Genomic DNA, 16,573 nt, shown 5'->3' with positions numbered 1-16,573 from the left:
AAGTGGATGGGAGAGGAGGAAGGAGCGGCGTGGAAGAGATTAGAGAGGGCGTCCTGTAGGGGGACCAGCCTGCAGGCTATGGTGACAGCCCCATTGCCGTTCTCACCAAGGAACTATACCACGAGTCCGGTGGTGGTAGCTACACTGAAGATTTGGGGACAGTGGAGACGACATAGGGGAAAGACCGGAGCACTGGGGGGGTCCCCGATAAGAAACAACCATAGGTTTGCCCCGGGGGGAATGGATGGGGGATATGGAATGTGGCAAAGAGCAGGTATAACGCAATTGAAAGATCTATTTGTGGATGGGAAGTTTGCGAGTCTGGGAGCGCTGACCGAGAAATATGGGTTGCCCCAAGGGAATGCATTCAGGTACATGCAATTGAGGGCTTTTGCGAGGCAACAGGTGAGGGAATTCCCGCAGCTCCCGACACAAGAGGTGCAGGACAGAGTCATCTCAAAGAAATGGGTGGGGGACGGTAAGGTGTCGGATATATATAGGGAAATGAGAGACGAAGGGGAGACTATGATGGACGAACTAAAAGGGAAATGGGAAGAAGAGCTAGGGGAGGAGATTGAGGAGGGGATGTGGGCAGATGCCCTAAACAGGGTAAACTCGTCGTCCTCGTGCGCCAGGCTAAGCCTGATTCAGTTCAAGGTATTACACAGGGCACATATGACTGGAACACGGCTCAGTAAATTTTTTGGGGTGGAGGATAGGTGTGCGAGGTGCTCGAGAAGCCCAGCGAATCATACCCATATGTTTTGGTCATGCCCGGCACTACAGGGGTTTTGGATGGGGGTGACAAAGGTGCTTTCGAAAGTAGTAGGAGTCCGGGTCGAACCAAGCTGGGGGTTGGCTATATTTGGGGTTGCACAAGAGCCGGGAGTGCAGGAGGCGAAAGAGGCCGATGTTTTGGCCTTTGCGTCCCTAGTAGCCCGGCGCAGAATATTGCTAATGTGGAAAGAAGCCAAGCCCCCGGGGGTGGAGACCTGGATAAATGTTATGGCGGGGTTCATAAAGTTGGAGCGGATTAAGTTCGTCCTAAGAGGGTCGGCTCAAGGGTTTACTAGGCGGTGGCAACCGTTCGTCGAATATCTTGCGGAAAGATAGATAGGGGAGAACAAAGAAGGCAGCAGCAGCGGCCCAGGACTTGGGGGGGGGGGGGGGGGGGGGCTGAGACAAGGCAGTTGCCAATTAGGGCTAGCTTTTATTTTATTTTTTTTGTTATTTAATATTTATTTATTTGTTGTTGTTTTTGTTTAAATTTAAAAAGGTCATTATTATCTGTATTGTTACAATGTTGTGTAAAAGATGCACAATGTACTGTGTTGGTTGACCAAAAATTTTCAATAAAATATTATTTTTAAAAAAAAGAACAACATTAAACAAATGTGAGGTTTATGAAACCACATCAGGTTGTGCCACTGAGCAGCAACAGGCAAGTGGTTTAACAGCTTCCACCCCGGGCCAGTACTGCTCGCACTCACCCAGGAGACAGCAATGTTTGTGGGAGAGCTCCCCATCAAAGCTTTGGAGAATGTGGAAAGGGAAGGTGGGGAGATCAGTAACGACAAGAGCCCAGGACCCTGATTTCTCTTCAGGACTCGTGGTGTATATATTTTTTAAAACTTCATTCTCGACAAGTGGGTGTTCCCATGGTGTCAGCTGCCCTGGTCCTTCTCGAGGTATAGGTTACAGATTTGGACGGTGATGTCAGAGTGCGTGGGAATTGGGCAAGAGCAACAGTGTGCTAATTTGTGAAGCTTTCAATGGTTCAACACCCTGTCTGACTGTCAGGTCTCAAATCTGAACAACGGGCAGAAATCTTCCTCTGTGGAATCCGTACCCCAGACACAGAATGAAATTCAAGTTTTAACGCAGCTTTTGATCCATTTCCAACTGAAAGATCTGTTCAAATGTGAGAATCAAGACTTGGGTAGCACGGTAGCACAGTGAATCATAGAATTTACAGTGCAGGAGGGCATTCGGCCCATTGAATCTGCACCGGCCCTTACAAAGAGCACCCTACTGAAGCATACGTATCTACCCTATCCCCGTAACCCCCACTTACCCCCAAAACCCAAATGTTTTGGACACAAAAGGAAATTTAGCATGTCCAATCCACCTAACCCGCACATCTTTGGACTGTGGGAGGAAACCGGAGGAAACCCACGCAGACACAGGGAGAAGTGCAGACTCCGCACAGGCAGTCACCCAGCCAGGAATCGAACCTGGGACCCTGGAGCTGTGAAGCAACAGTGCTAACCACTATGCTGCCCAGCAACAGGGGCTAGCGCTGTTGCTTCACAGCGCCTGTAGTTCCAGGGAACTACAGGCCGGCGAGCCTTACATCAGTGGTAGGGAAATTACTGGAGAGAATTCTTCGAGACAGGATCTACTCCCATTTGGAAGCAAATGGACGTATTAGTGAGAGGCAGCATGGTTTTGTGAAGGGGAGGTCGTGACTCACTAACTTGATAAGAGTTTTTCGAGGAGGTCACAAAGATGATTGATGCAGGTAGGGCAGTGGATGTTGTCTATATGGACTTCAGTAAGGCCTTTGACAAGGTCCCTCATAGCAGACTGGTACAAAAGGTGAAGTCACACGGGATCAGGGGTGAGCTGGCAAGATGGATACAGAACTGGCTTGGCCATAGAAGGCAGAGAGTAGCAATGGAAGGGTGCTTTTCTGATTGGAGAGCTCTGACGAGTGCTGTTCCTCAGGGATCAGTGCTGGTACCATTGCTGTTCGTTGTATAAATAAATGATTTGGAGGAAATTGTAACTGGTCTGATTAGTAAGTTTGCAAACGACACAAAGGTTGGTGGAATTGCGGATAGCGATGAGGACTGTCAGAGGATACAGCAGGATTTAGATTGTTTGGAGACTTGGGCGGAGAGACGGCAGATGGAGTTTAATCCGGACAAATGTGAGGTAATGCATTTTGGAAGGTCTAATGCAGGTCGGGAATATACAGTGAATGGTAGAACCCTCAAGAGTATTGAAAGTCAAAGAGATCTAGGTGTACAGTCCACAGGTCACTGAAAGGGTCAACACAGGTGGAGAAGGTAGTCAAGAAGGCATACGGCATGCTTGCCTTCATTGGCCGGGGCATTGAGTATAAGAATTGGCAAGTCATGTTGCAGCTGTACAGAACCTTAGTTAGACCACACTTGGGAGTATAGTGTTCAATTCTGGTCACCACACTACCAGAAGGATGTGGAGGCTTTAGAGAGGGTGCAGAAGAGATTTACCTGGAATGGAGGGCATTAGTTATGAAGAGAAGTTGAATAAACTCTGTTTGTTCTCACTGGAACGACGGAGGTTGAGGGGCGACCTGATAGAGGTCTACAAAATTAAGAGGGGCATAGACAGAGTGGATAGTCAGAGGCTTTTTCCCAGGGTAGAGGGGTCAATTACTTGGGGGCATAGGTTTTTTTTTTTTACAGAGAGTAGTGGGTGCCTGGAACTCGCTTTCGGAGGAGGTGGTGGAAGCAGGGACGATAGTGACATTTAAGGGACATCTTGACAAATACATGAATAGGATGTTAATAGAGGGCTACGGACCCAGAAGTGCAGAAGATTTTAGTTTAGACGGGCAGCATGGTCGGCACGGGCTTGGAGGGCCGAACGGCCTGTTCCTGTGCTGTACTTTTTGTGTTCTTTGATCAGGGTCCCAGGTTCGATTCCCGGCTTGGGTCACTGTTTGTGCAGAGTCTGCACGTTCTCCCTGTGTCTGCGTGGGTTTCCTCCGGGAGCTCTGGTTTCCTCCCACAAGTCCCGAAAGACGTGCTGTTAGGTGAATTAGACATTCTGAATTCCCCCTCTGTGTACCCGAACAGGCGCCAGAATGTGGTGACTAGGGGTTTTCTTACAGTAATTTTGTGGCAGTGTTAATGTAAGCCTACTTGTGACACTAATAAAGATTACTAAAACCTTCCCCTTTCTAGAGTACCATACCTGGAAGACGGTCTGTTGGAGGATTGACTCGCTCGCGAGCTGGGTCGACTGGTCTTCTCTCTCTCAGGTTCCTTGTAACTCACATTACTGGCGTCATACCTGCCATATCGACCATAACGGCGGTAGGGGTCATCCTGAAGAAACAGGCATTCGTTAACAACTGGATAACAGAGTGCAGACGGAGGCCATTCGGCCCATCGAGTCTGCACCGACCCACTTAAGCCCTCACTTCCACCCTATCCCCGTAACCCAATAACCCCTCCTAACCTTTTTGGTCACTAAGGGCAATTCATCATGGCCAATCCACCTACCCTGCACATTTTTGGACTGTGCGAGGAAACCGGAGCACCCGGAGGAAACCCACGCAGACACGGGGAGAACGTTCAGACTCCGCACAGACAGTGACCCAAGCCGGGAATCGAACCTGGGACCCTGGTGCTGTGAAGCCACAGTGCTATCTACTTGTGCTACCGTGCTGCCCGTGCACCAGCAACAAAATAATACCAGCTTCAACTGGTTCTGTGGTTATGCATTAATTAATCACCATCACTAAAACAAATGATGTGGTTATCATCACATTGCTGTGTGTGGGATCTTGCTGTGTGCAAATTGGCTGCTGTGTTTCCTACAAAACATGTGACTATACTTCAAAAACGACTTCACTGGCTGTAATGCGCTTTTGCAAGTCCGGAGGTCACAAAAAGCACTGTGTAAATGGAGGGCCTCTTATTTCCTCTGGTTGCCCAATCTGATTCAAACAACACAACCTGCAAAGGATTCCCCCCCTTGACCAGTTTTCTTTCCTTATGCGTAAATCACTGACAGTGGGGAGAATGGTTAATAAAGCAAACAGTACCCTGGGCTTTATGAATAAAGGTATAAAGTACAAGAGCGAGGAAGTTATGTTGAATTTGTACAAGTCTGTTATTTCTGTCTCAGCTGGAGTATTTAATGTATCCAGTTTGGGAGGCCGCACTTTCGGACGGATGTGAGAGGGTGTGGAGAAGATTCCCGAGAATGGTTCCAGGAATGAGAAACTTTAAGCACGGAACTAAATGCAGAGTAAAGCTCCCTCTACACTGTCCCCATCAAACACTCCCAGGACAGGCACAGCACAGGGTTAGATACAGAGTAAAGCCCCCTCTACACTGTCCCCATCAAACACTCCCAGGACAGGTACAGCACGGGGTTAGATACAGAGTAAAGCTCCCTCTACACTGTCCCCATCAAACACTCCCAGGACAGGCACAGCACAGGGTTAGATACAGAGTAAAGCCCCCTCTACACTGTCCCCATCAAACACTCCCAGCACAGGTACAGCACAGGGTTAGATACAGAGTAAAGCCCCCTCTACACTGTCCCCATCAAACACTCCCAGCACAGGTACAGCACGGGGTTAGATACAGAGTAAAGCTCCCCCTACACTGTCCCCATCAAACACTCCCAGGACAGGTACAGCACGGGGTTAGATACAGAGTAAAGCTCCCTCTACACTGTCCCCATCAAACACTCCCAGGACAGGTACAGCACGGGGTTAGATACAGAGTAAAGCTCCCTCTACTCTGTCCCCAACAAACACTCCCAGGACAGGTACAGCACGGGGTTAGATACAGAGTAAAGCTTCCTCTACACTGTCCCCATCAAACACTCCCAGGACAGGTACAGCACGGGGTTAGATACAGAGTAAAGCTCCCTCTACACTGTCCCCATCAAACACTCCCAGGACATGTACAGCACGGGGTTAGAGACAGAGTAAAGCTCACTCTACACTGTCCCCATCAAACACTCCCAGGACAGGTACAGCACGGGGTTAGATACAGAGTAAAGCTCCCTCTACTCTGTCCCCAACAAACACTCCCAGGACAGGTACAGCACAGGGTTAGATACAGAGTAAAGCTCCCTCTACACTGTTCCCATCAAACACTCCCAGGACAGGTACAGCACGGGGTTAGATACAGAGTAAAGCTCCCTCTACACTGTCCCCATCAAACACTCCCAGGACAGGTACAGCACGGGGTTAGATACAGAGTAAAGCTCACTCTACACTGTCCCCATCAAACACTCCCAGCACAGGTACAGCACGGGGTTAGATACAGAGTAAAGCTCCCTCTACACTGTCCCCATCAAACACTCCCAGGACAGGTACAGCACGGGGTTAGATACAGAGTAAAGCTCCCTCTACACTGTCCCCATCAAACACTCCCAGGACAGGTACAGCACGGGGTTAGATACAGAGTAAAGCTCCCTCTACACTGTCCCCATCAAACACTCCCAGGACAGGTACAGCACGGGGTTAGACACAGAGTAAAGCTCCCTCTACTCTGTCCCCAACAAACACTCCCAGGACAGGTACAGCACAGGGTTAGATACAGAGTAAAGCTCCCTCTACACTGTCCCCATCAAACACTCCCAGGACAGGTACAGCACGGGGTTAGATACAGAGTAAAGCTCCCTCTACACTGTCCCCAACAAACACTCCCAGGACAGGTACAGCACGGGGTTAGATACAGAGTAGAGTAAAGCTCCCTCTACACTGTCCCCAACAAACACTCCCAGGACAGGTACAGCACAGGGTTAGATACAGAGTAAAGCTTCCTCTACACTGTCCCCATCAAACACTCCCAGGACAGGTACAGCACGGGGTTAGTTACAGAGTAAAGCTCCCTCTACACTGTCCCCAACAAACACTCCCAGGACAGGTACAGCACGGGGTTAGGTACAGAGTAAAGCTTCCTCTACACTGTCCCCATCAAACACTCCCAGGACAGGTACAGCACGGGGTTAGATACAGGGTAAAGCTTCCTCTACACTGTCCCCAACAAACACTCGCAGGACAGGTACAGCACGGGGTTAGGTACAGAGTAAAGCTCCCTCAACACTGTCCCCATCAAACACTCCCAGGACAGGTACAGCACGGCGTTAGATACAGAGTAAAGCTCCCTCTACACTGTCCCCAACAAACACTCCCAGGACAGGTACAGCACGGGGTTAGATACAGAGTAAAGCTCCCTCTACACTGTCCCCATCAAACACTCCCAGGACAGGTACAGCACGGGGTTAAATACAGAGTAAAGCTCCCTCTACACTGTCCCCATCAAACACTCCCAGGACAGGTACAGCACGGGGTTAGATACAGAGTAAAGCTCCCTCTACACTGTCTCCATCAAACAATCCCAGGACAGGTACAGCATAGGGTTAGATACGGAGTAAAGCTCCCTCTACACTGTCCCCATCAAACACACCCAGGACAGGTGCAGCACGGGATTAGATACAGAGTAAAGTCCCTCTACACTGTCCCCATCAAACACTCCCAGGACAGGGAAAACACAGGGTTAGATTCAGAGTAAAGCTCCCTCTACACTGTCCCCATCAAACACTCCCAGGACAGGTACAGCACGGGGTTAGATACAGAGTTACGCTCCCTCTACACTGTTCCCATCAAACACTCCCAGGACAGGTACAGCACAGGGTTAGATACAGAGTAAAGCTCCCTCTACACTGTCCCCATCAAACACTCCCAGGACAGGTACAGCACGGGGTTAGATACAGAGTAAAGCTCCCTCTACACTGTCCCCAACAAACACTCCCAGGACAGGTACAGCACGGGGTTAGATACAGAGTAAAGCTCCCTCTACACTGTCCCCATCAAACACTCCCAGGACAGGTTCTGCACGGGGTTAGATTCAGAGTAAAGCTCCCTCTACACTGTCCCCATCAAACACTCCCAGGACAGGTTCTGCACGGGGTTAGATTCAGAGTAAAGATCCCTCTACACTGTCCCCATCAAACACTCCCAGGACAGGTACAGCATGGGGTTAGATACAGAGTAAAGCTCCCTCTACACTGTCCCCATCAAACACTCCCAGGACAGGTACAGCATGGGGTTAGATACAGAGTAAAGCTCCCTCTACACTGACCCCATCAAACACTCCCAGGACAAGTACAGCACGGGTTTAGGTACAGAGTAAAGCTCCCTCTACACTGTCCCCATCAAACACTCCCAGGACAGGTGCAGCACGGGGTTAGATACAGAGTAAAGCTCCCTCTACACTGTCCCCATCAAACATTTCCAGGACAGGTACAGCACTGGGTTAGATACAGAGTAAAGCTCATTCTACACTGTCCCCATCAAACACTCCCAGGACAGGTACAGCACGGGGTTAGATACAGAGTACAGCTCCCTCTACACTGTCCCCATCAAACACTCCCAGGACAGGTACAGCACGGGGTTAGATACAGAGTAAAGCTCCCTCTACACAGTCCAAATCAAACACTACCAGGACAGGTGCAGCACGGGATTAGATACAGAGTAAAGCCCCTCTCCACTGTCCCCATCAAACACTCCCAGGACAGGGAAAACACGGGGTTAGATTCAGAGTAAAGCTCCCTCTACACTGTCCCCATCAAACACTCCCAGGACAGGTACAGCACAGGGTTAGATACAGAGTAAAGCTCCCTCTACACTGTCCCCATCAAACAATCCCAGGACAGGTACAGCACGGGGTTAGATACAGAGTAAAGCTCCCTCTACACTGTCCCCAACAAACACTCCCAGGACAGGTACAGCACGGGGTTAGATACAGAGTAAAGCTTCCTCTACACTGTCCCCATCAAACACTCCCAGGACAGGTACAGCACGGGGTTAGATACAGAGTAAAGCTCCCTCTACACTGTCCCCATCAAACACTCCCAGGACATGTACAGCACGGGGTTAGAGACAGAGTAAAGCTCACTCTACACTGTCCCCATCAAACACTCCCAGGACAGGTACAGCACGGGGTTAGATACAGAGTAAAGCTCCCTCTACTCTGTCCCCAACAAACACTCCCAGGACAGGTACAGCACAGGGTTAGATACAGAGTAAAGCTCCCTCTACACTGTTCCCATCAAACACTCCCAGGACAGGTACAGCACGGGGTTAGATACAGAGTAAAGCTCCCTCTACACTGTCCCCATCAAACACTCCCAGGACAGGTACAGCACGGGGTTAGATACAGAGTAAAGCTCACTCTACACTGTCCCCATCAAACACTCCCAGCACAGGTACAGCACGGGGTTAGATACAGAGTAAAGCTCCCTCTACACTGTCCCCATCAAACACTCCCAGGACAGGTACAGCACGGGGTTAGATACAGAGTAAAGCTCCCTCTACACTGTCCCCATCAAACACTCCCAGGACAGGTACAGCACGGGGTTAGATACAGAGTAAAGCTCCCTCTACACTGTCCCCATCAAACACTCCCAGGACAGGTACAGCACGGGGTTAGACACAGAGTAAAGCTCCCTCTACTCTGTCCCCAACAAACACTCCCAGGACAGGTACAGCACAGGGTTAGATACAGAGTAAAGCTCCCTCTACACTGTCCCCATCAAACACTCCCAGGACAGGTACAGCACGGGGTTAGATACAGAGTAAAGCTCCCTCTACACTGTCCCCAACAAACACTCCCAGGACAGGTACAGCACGGGGTTAGATACAGAGTAGAGTAAAGCTCCCTCTACACTGTCCCCAACAAACACTCCCAGGACAGGTACAGCACAGGGTTAGATACAGAGTAAAGCTTCCTCTACACTGTCCCCATCAAACACTCCCAGGACAGGTACAGCACGGGGTTAGTTACAGAGTAAAGCTCCCTCTACACTGTCCCCAACAAACACTCCCAGGACAGGTACAGCACGGGGTTAGGTACAGAGTAAAGCTTCCTCTACACTGTCCCCATCAAACACTCCCAGGACAGGTACAGCACGGGGTTAGATACAGGGTAAAGCTTCCTCTACACTGTCCCCAACAAACACTCGCAGGACAGGTACAGCACGGGGTTAGGTACAGAGTAAAGCTCCCTCAACACTGTCCCCATCAAACACTCCCAGGACAGGTACAGCACGGCGTTAGATACAGAGTAAAGCTCCCTCTACACTGTCCCCAACAAACACTCCCAGGACAGGTACAGCACGGGGTTAGATACAGAGTAAAGCTCCCTCTACACTGTCCCCATCAAACACTCCCAGGACAGGTACAGCACGGGGTTAAATACAGAGTAAAGCTCCCTCTACACTGTCCCCATCAAACACTCCCAGGACAGGTACAGCACGGGGTTAGATACAGAGTAAAGCTCCCTCTACACTGTCTCCATCAAACAATCCCAGGACAGGTACAGCATAGGGTTAGATACGGAGTAAAGCTCCCTCTACACTGTCCCCATCAAACACACCCAGGACAGGTGCAGCACGGGATTAGATACAGAGTAAAGTCCCTCTACACTGTCCCCATCAAACACTCCCAGGACAGGGAAAACACAGGGTTAGATTCAGAGTAAAGCTCCCTCTACACTGTCCCCATCAAACACTCCCAGGACAGGTACAGCACGGGGTTAGATACAGAGTTACGCTCCCTCTACACTGTTCCCATCAAACACTCCCAGGACAGGTACAGCACAGGGTTAGATACAGAGTAAAGCTCCCTCTACACTGTCCCCATCAAACACTCCCAGGACAGGTACAGCACGGGGTTAGATACAGAGTAAAGCTCCCTCTACACTGTCCCCAACAAACACTCCCAGGACAGGTACAGCACGGGGTTAGATACAGAGTAAAGCTCCCTCTACACTGTCCCCATCAAACACTCCCAGGACAGGTACAGCATGGGGTTAGATACAGAGTAAAGCTCCCTCTACACTGACCCCATCAAACACTCCCAGGACAAGTACAGCACGGGTTTAGGTACAGAGTAAAGCTCCCTCTACACTGTCCCCATCAAACACTCCCAGGACAGGTGCAGCACGGGGTTAGATACAGAGTAAAGCTCCCTCTACACTGTCCCCATCAAACATTTCCAGGACAGGTACAGCACTGGGTTAGATACAGAGTAAAGCTCCCTCTCCACTGTCCCCATCAAACACTCCCAGGACAGGGAAAACACGGGGTTAGATTCAGAGTAAAGCTCCCTCTACACTGTCCCCATCAAACACTCCCAGGACAGGTACAGCACAGGGTTAGATACAGAGTAAAGCTCCCTCTACACTGTCCCCATCAAACAATCCCAGGACAGGTACAGCACGGGGTTAGATACAGAGTAAAGCTCCCTCTACACTGTCCCCAACAAACACTCCCAGGACAGGTACAGCACGGGGTTAGATACAGAGTAAAGCTCCCTCTACACTATCCCCATCAAACACTCCCAGGACAGGTTCTGCACGGGGTTAGATTCAGAGTAAAGCTCCCTCTACACTGTCCCCATCAAACACTCCCAGGACAGGTTCTGCACGGGGTTAGATTCAGAGTAAAGCTCCCTCTGCACTGTCCCCATCAAACACTCCCAGGACAGGTGCAGCACGGGGTTAGATACAGAGTAAAGCTCCCTCTACACTGTCCCCATCAAACACTCCCAGGACAGGTACAGCATGGGGTTAGATACAGAGTAAAGCTCCCTCTACACTGTCCCCATCAAACACTCCCAGGACAGGTACAGCACGGGGTTAGGTACAGAGTAAAGCTCCCTCTGCACTGTCCCTATCAAACACTCCCAGGACAGGTACAGCATGGGGTTAGATACAGAGTAAAGCTCCCTCTACACTGTCCCCATCAAACACTCCCAGGACAGGTACAGCACGGGGTTAGATACAGAGTAAAGCTCCCTCTACACTGACCCCATCAAACACTCCCAGGACAAGTACAGCACGGGTTTAGGTACAGAGTAAAGCTCCCTCTACACTGTCCCCATCAAACACTCCCAGGACAGGTACAGCACAGGGTTAGATACAGAGTAAACCTCCCTCTACACTGTCCCCATCAAATGCAGATCGGGCGTGTGAGAGAGGATGCAAGAGTGAGAGAAAGCGCGCACACGCGTGAGAGAGAGCGAGGTAGCAGAATTACCTGGTAGTACAGGTGGTTGCCTCTGGAGTCCATCAATGGGTAAGATATTTGTTGGCCAACTCTAGGGTCCAGGGATGGTGGGTACGATGGGTAAGGCACGGCATAAGGCTGTTGAGGGTCTGCACCATAATCCTGGCACATGTACGGGTAAGTGTAACCATAAGCTGGGTGTGGCTGCGACGGGGGGTATGGGTGCTGTGGCATCACCTCATGGATGGTGGGGGGTTGAAGAACGCCCGGTGCTGTTACTGGAGCTTCAGCCGCCAGTTGCTGCTGCGCCGGAGGCGGAGGGGGGCCTGACCCTGGATATCCATAACCTGCCGGTGGGTACTGCCCACTGACCGGCACAGACCCTACTAGGCGCTTGGACTGATCGTGAGCTGGTGGTGGAGGTGGCAATGCCTGCTGTCCAGTCACTGCAGCAATCGGCTGCTGCTGCTGCTGTTGGACGTCTGTGGTGACCTGCAGGTAGAAACCTGGTTTGTCGTTGGTGTAGAGCCCTGTGGTATAAGTGTGGCAGGGAGTAGGGTTCTGCGTGGCAGCCCCGAGTGGCAGGGAAGCCGCTGGATTAGTGCCAGCGACGGGCTGGTTGGGTGGAGGAGCGCGGTGCAGAGTGAAATCAAGCAGCTCACAGTTGGCCGATGAGCTGGGTTGATCAAACACTTGATTCTGTGTTTCGTCCTTGCTTCCATCGGCAGACGGGTGAAGATTGGAAGCTGGGGTGGTTACAGCTGCAGGAGGAGCTCGGCTTGATGGGGGGCTAGTGGGGGCAGCAGGGTCCGCTGTCGATGCTTCAGCGACTTGCCTTGGGTTGAGGCGACCGTCTGTGGCCAGGTTAAGTGGAGCCTGATCGTGCACCGATCCCTGTGCTGTGGTGACAAGGTCAGGGTTCAGCAGGACCGGAGTCGCAAAGGCGACACTTTGACCGTCGCCTTGATCTCGGAGAGGCCGCTCAGGACTGGGCAGATGGGGGGAGGTCTGAAGAGGCCGAGCGAGTAGCACGGGCGGGGTGGGCGAGGCTGGAGTTGGGACCAGGAGCGTGGCATAGCTGGGATTTGCCTGGATTTTCGGCACTTTGTCCTCTGTACCCTGGGGAGGGTTTTCCATATTTCCGAGAGGAGCAGGGTAGTTCAAACCCTTGCCACCATCTTCAGGTGGTTGCACCACCTCCACTGCAGGATCTTTGGCTGCTGCAGGCACGGCTGGAGCAGCTGGGGCCAGCATGATGCCAGCACAGAAGTTCGGCAGCTCACTCTGTGCCCATAGGGTGGCAGCTGGACTCTCCGACTTCACCCAGACACCAGACACCCTCGAGGAGGGTCGTTTGTGGGGCTCCTCTAATGCAGGCCGTGCCATGATCTCGGGGGTCCCTGTGCCAGGGTAGAGGCTTGAGTGGGGCCGGGGGACGTGGATGTTTTCCAGGTTGTCTGGTGGCTGTTCCAGGTTACCTGGGGAAATGTCCAATGGCCCAGCTCCGTGCCGCTGCCCCACGGCACTCACTGTTGATTGGTTCAGCTCCATCACCATCTTTGCCTGGTCCACTTCGACAGCTTTGATTGCCAGGTGGCCATGCGACCTGACCGGTTCGAACGAGCTGTTGGCACTGGCTTGGAAGGTGGCCGTGGGTTTGGGGGAGCTGAGGGCAGGAGGTTGGGACAGCTGGCTGTAGTACAAGGGCCGTCCGGCACTCTCCACCTCCTTGCCAGGGTGCAAAGGGTCTCGGCTCAGAGGAGAGGAGTCAATCTGCTCAAAGAAACGGGACGGGGTGTCTGTGGGAGGCTTCCCGCTTTCTTGCTGGATGAATGTGCTCATCTGGGCTTGGGATCTCCTTAAACTGGAACCGCTGCTGTGACTGGCGCTGCTGTGATTAGAGGAGATGCTGTCAGACCGCAGAGGGTGGTGGGCAGAGTCGGGGGTCGCGAGAGTTCGTGGTGGTCCTCCTCCTGCACCCACGTTTCTGGCAGAATGCAGCCCTGGGTTCACCAGCCCTGGCACAGGCTGGAATCCTGCTGGAATTCTGTCGGATTCACTGGGCAGGACTTCTTGGTTCTGGACAAATTCAGAATTTTCTTCATCCTCCATCACCAAACCCCCACCCTGGGGTACGGTATAATCTGTCGTTCCAGCAGGGTCCCCACCCCCTTGGCTGTAAACACCGCAGGGAGCGGGCGGGCGAGGACCTACGCCCCGGGGCTCTACGCCACCAGTACACAGGTCAGGCAGCTGCGGTGCGCTGAAGAATGGCCCGGTGCTGGGCTGAAAGGCATCTCCAAGGGTGGCACAGATCCCACTCTGCTGCTCAGGTACCAGAGTTTCTTCATTCTCCACTTCTCCCCCTTTGAAAAACATGGAGACAGTTCCTGGGTCAGAGGCAACTGGTGGACCCAAATGTGGAGCGGGGCAGCCAGCCTGGTGCCCAGGGAGAGGCACAGGATGCTGCTGGCACGGTTCTCGAGGGGGGCCAGGTGACCAGTCCTCTGACCGGGCACAGCCAGGGCTGGCGAAATTGTGTTGGAGCTGGGGGGGTTGGTGGAATGGAGGTGGTCGGCCAGCGTCGTGCCGCTCGGCTCCGGGAAACTGCGTGTGGGACTCCAGTGGTTGGGAGTGGTGCTGCTGGTAGTGGCTGCTGGCAGCCTGGTTTTGGTGAGGTGGGACAGGCGCTGGCTGAGGGGCGCAGTAACCCCCAAAACCTTGAGTCTGCGGGTCGCTGGGCTGAAAGTAGTTCTGGACAGACGGAGGCCGACTGCCGTGACTCGCCACCCACTGCGAGGAGGCAGAGGAGCCCGGCTGGTACGGCAGCGGGAAGCTGGGTGCAGGAGGAAAGGAATGGGGGTCTTGGCCCCCCTCCTGCCCATGGGGAGGCCTGGCCTGCAGGCGCGCCTGCACCATCTCGCTGTTCTCTGAGCCCAGCCCTGTGTGAAAATACGAGGGCTCTGGGGGCAGTCCCAGTCCAGCTTCAGCTCCTTGAAGAGGGGCAGCAGGGGAGAACTGACCAGCTTCACCAAACCGTGGCGCCGGGGGAAGCGGGGCCGGCGCACCATAGGGCTCACACCGTTCTCCCAGAGCAGCAGGCACTCCCGGAAACAAAACCTGCGCGTCTCCGAAAGCATCATTGGGCCAAGGCAGCTGACTGCCATCTTGCCGGCTGGGGAATTGGGGTCCACCGTTGACAGCGTTTTGCAGCGATGGTGAACCATCAGTCTGAGTAGTCCGGCCAAGCCCAAAAGGGTCAGTGACTGGTGGCAGTGTGGCAGGGCCCCCTGACTGGGGAGTATTGGGTCGCCTATAGGGAGCGTTCCGCCGGAAGATATTGTGGGCTCCTCCGCTCATGGGAGCTCCTGCGGTGCTGCTGGCACCCGGTGATGAACGGGGTGGCGGTGGCTGCATTGTCGGGTTCTGCATCGAGCTGCGGCGGCTGGAACACTATCTCCAAGGTGATGGGACCGTACCTTCTGGGGAGACAGAAACAGGCGATTAGTTTTACAGGAACAAGCACCACAGAAGATTCACAGTCTGAGAATAGCAAAACTGGCAGCACATTGATGCAGAACTACATCAAACCCAATATGGAAGAAATAAAGACTGGCTTGTATTTTTATAGTACCTGTTACAACTGCAGGTCATCAGAGTTCTAGAGCCCATCTCCGTAGCCCAACACCTCCCCTCCATCTCTGTAACCTACCCTTGCCCAACACATCCCCTCCATCTCTGTAACCTACCCTTGCCCAACACCTCCCCTCCATCTCTGTAACCTCCCCTAGCCCAACACCTCCCCTCCATCTCTGTAACCTCCCCTAGCCTGATACCCCCACCCCCGCCCGCTCCCCCCAGAATCAACAAGAATCTGACAAACCCGTCTCCCCTCTTGTCTAGAAAGCATCAGCCCTCAGATAGAGCTGCCACGGTTACTAGACGACTCAGAGTATCTTCCTCCTAAACCTCACCAGCTCCATGAACCATCAATGCCTTTGGTCATGTAATAGTCTCTCCTTCAGCACGCATGAGACAAATGAATATTAGAAAGAGGCCCAAAGTTTTCAGTCAGCAGTGGCATTTATTGCTGACCTTGAAGAAAGATTTAGTGAAGCGTATGATGCGGACTTCCCCTTTTCCCCATCTCAGCTCAAATCTCCTCCCACTCAAAAGGGAATACCCCTCTTCCTCCAGCAACCATAATGTAATCAGGTAGGGAAAGCAGCCAATCACATTGAAGCATTCTCAGACAAAAACCTTGTTAAAAGTTCTGATCGTCTTCTGCTGTTGAATAATTACATTTTACAGACAGCGAAATGAATGATTGAGACATATTCACTGGGTTAGGGTAGAAATTGAAATATCAAACAAACTTTAAAAAGTATTTGAAAAATTTGGAATAATTGTGGAGAAAGACGTCATTTTTTAAAACTTGTGTCAGGGCCAGAAAGATTTTTCAGCAGTAATTATTAAGTCATCAAATCACTAAAACTCCAGTTACATCTCACTCAACGAGACAGAACAGCTTTAACAGGGAGGCTAATGAGCACAAAACAAGTTCTCGTCAAAACGCGGCAGGTGGCACAGTGGTTAGCACGGCTGCCGCACAGCACCAGGGACCCGGGATCAATTCCAGCCTCGGGTGTGTGTGCGGAGTCTGCACGTTCTCCCCGTGGGTGCGTGGGTTTCCTCCGGGTGCTCCAGTTCCCTCCCAGTCCAAAGATGTGCAGGTTATGTGGATTGGATTTGATAAATTGCCCTT

General features: G+C 52.2%; 1 protein-coding gene across 1 annotated transcript in view; it reads right to left on the bottom strand.

Annotated features, from left to right (window-relative positions):
• LOC140398872 (protein transport protein Sec16A-like) overlaps positions 1–16,573 on the bottom strand; it is an 85,395-nt gene that overhangs the window by 59,757 nt on the left and 9,065 nt on the right. The window contains exons 3-4 of the mRNA XM_072487815.1: positions 11,839–15,287; positions 3,964–4,097 (exon numbers count right to left, since the gene is read on the bottom strand). Coding sequence (XP_072343916.1) covers positions 3,964–4,097; positions 11,839–15,240 — 3,536 coding nt within the window. The 5' untranslated portion in view covers positions 15,241–15,287. The remainder of the gene's footprint in view (positions 1–3,963; positions 4,098–11,838; positions 15,288–16,573) is intronic.

The sequence above is a fragment of the Scyliorhinus torazame genome, chromosome 22 (genome assembly GCF_047496885.1).
Source record: "Scyliorhinus torazame isolate Kashiwa2021f chromosome 22, sScyTor2.1, whole genome shotgun sequence".
Lineage (NCBI taxonomy): Eukaryota > Metazoa > Chordata > Chondrichthyes > Carcharhiniformes > Scyliorhinidae > Scyliorhinus > Scyliorhinus torazame.
This window is presented reverse-complemented; position numbering and strand designations above follow the sequence as displayed.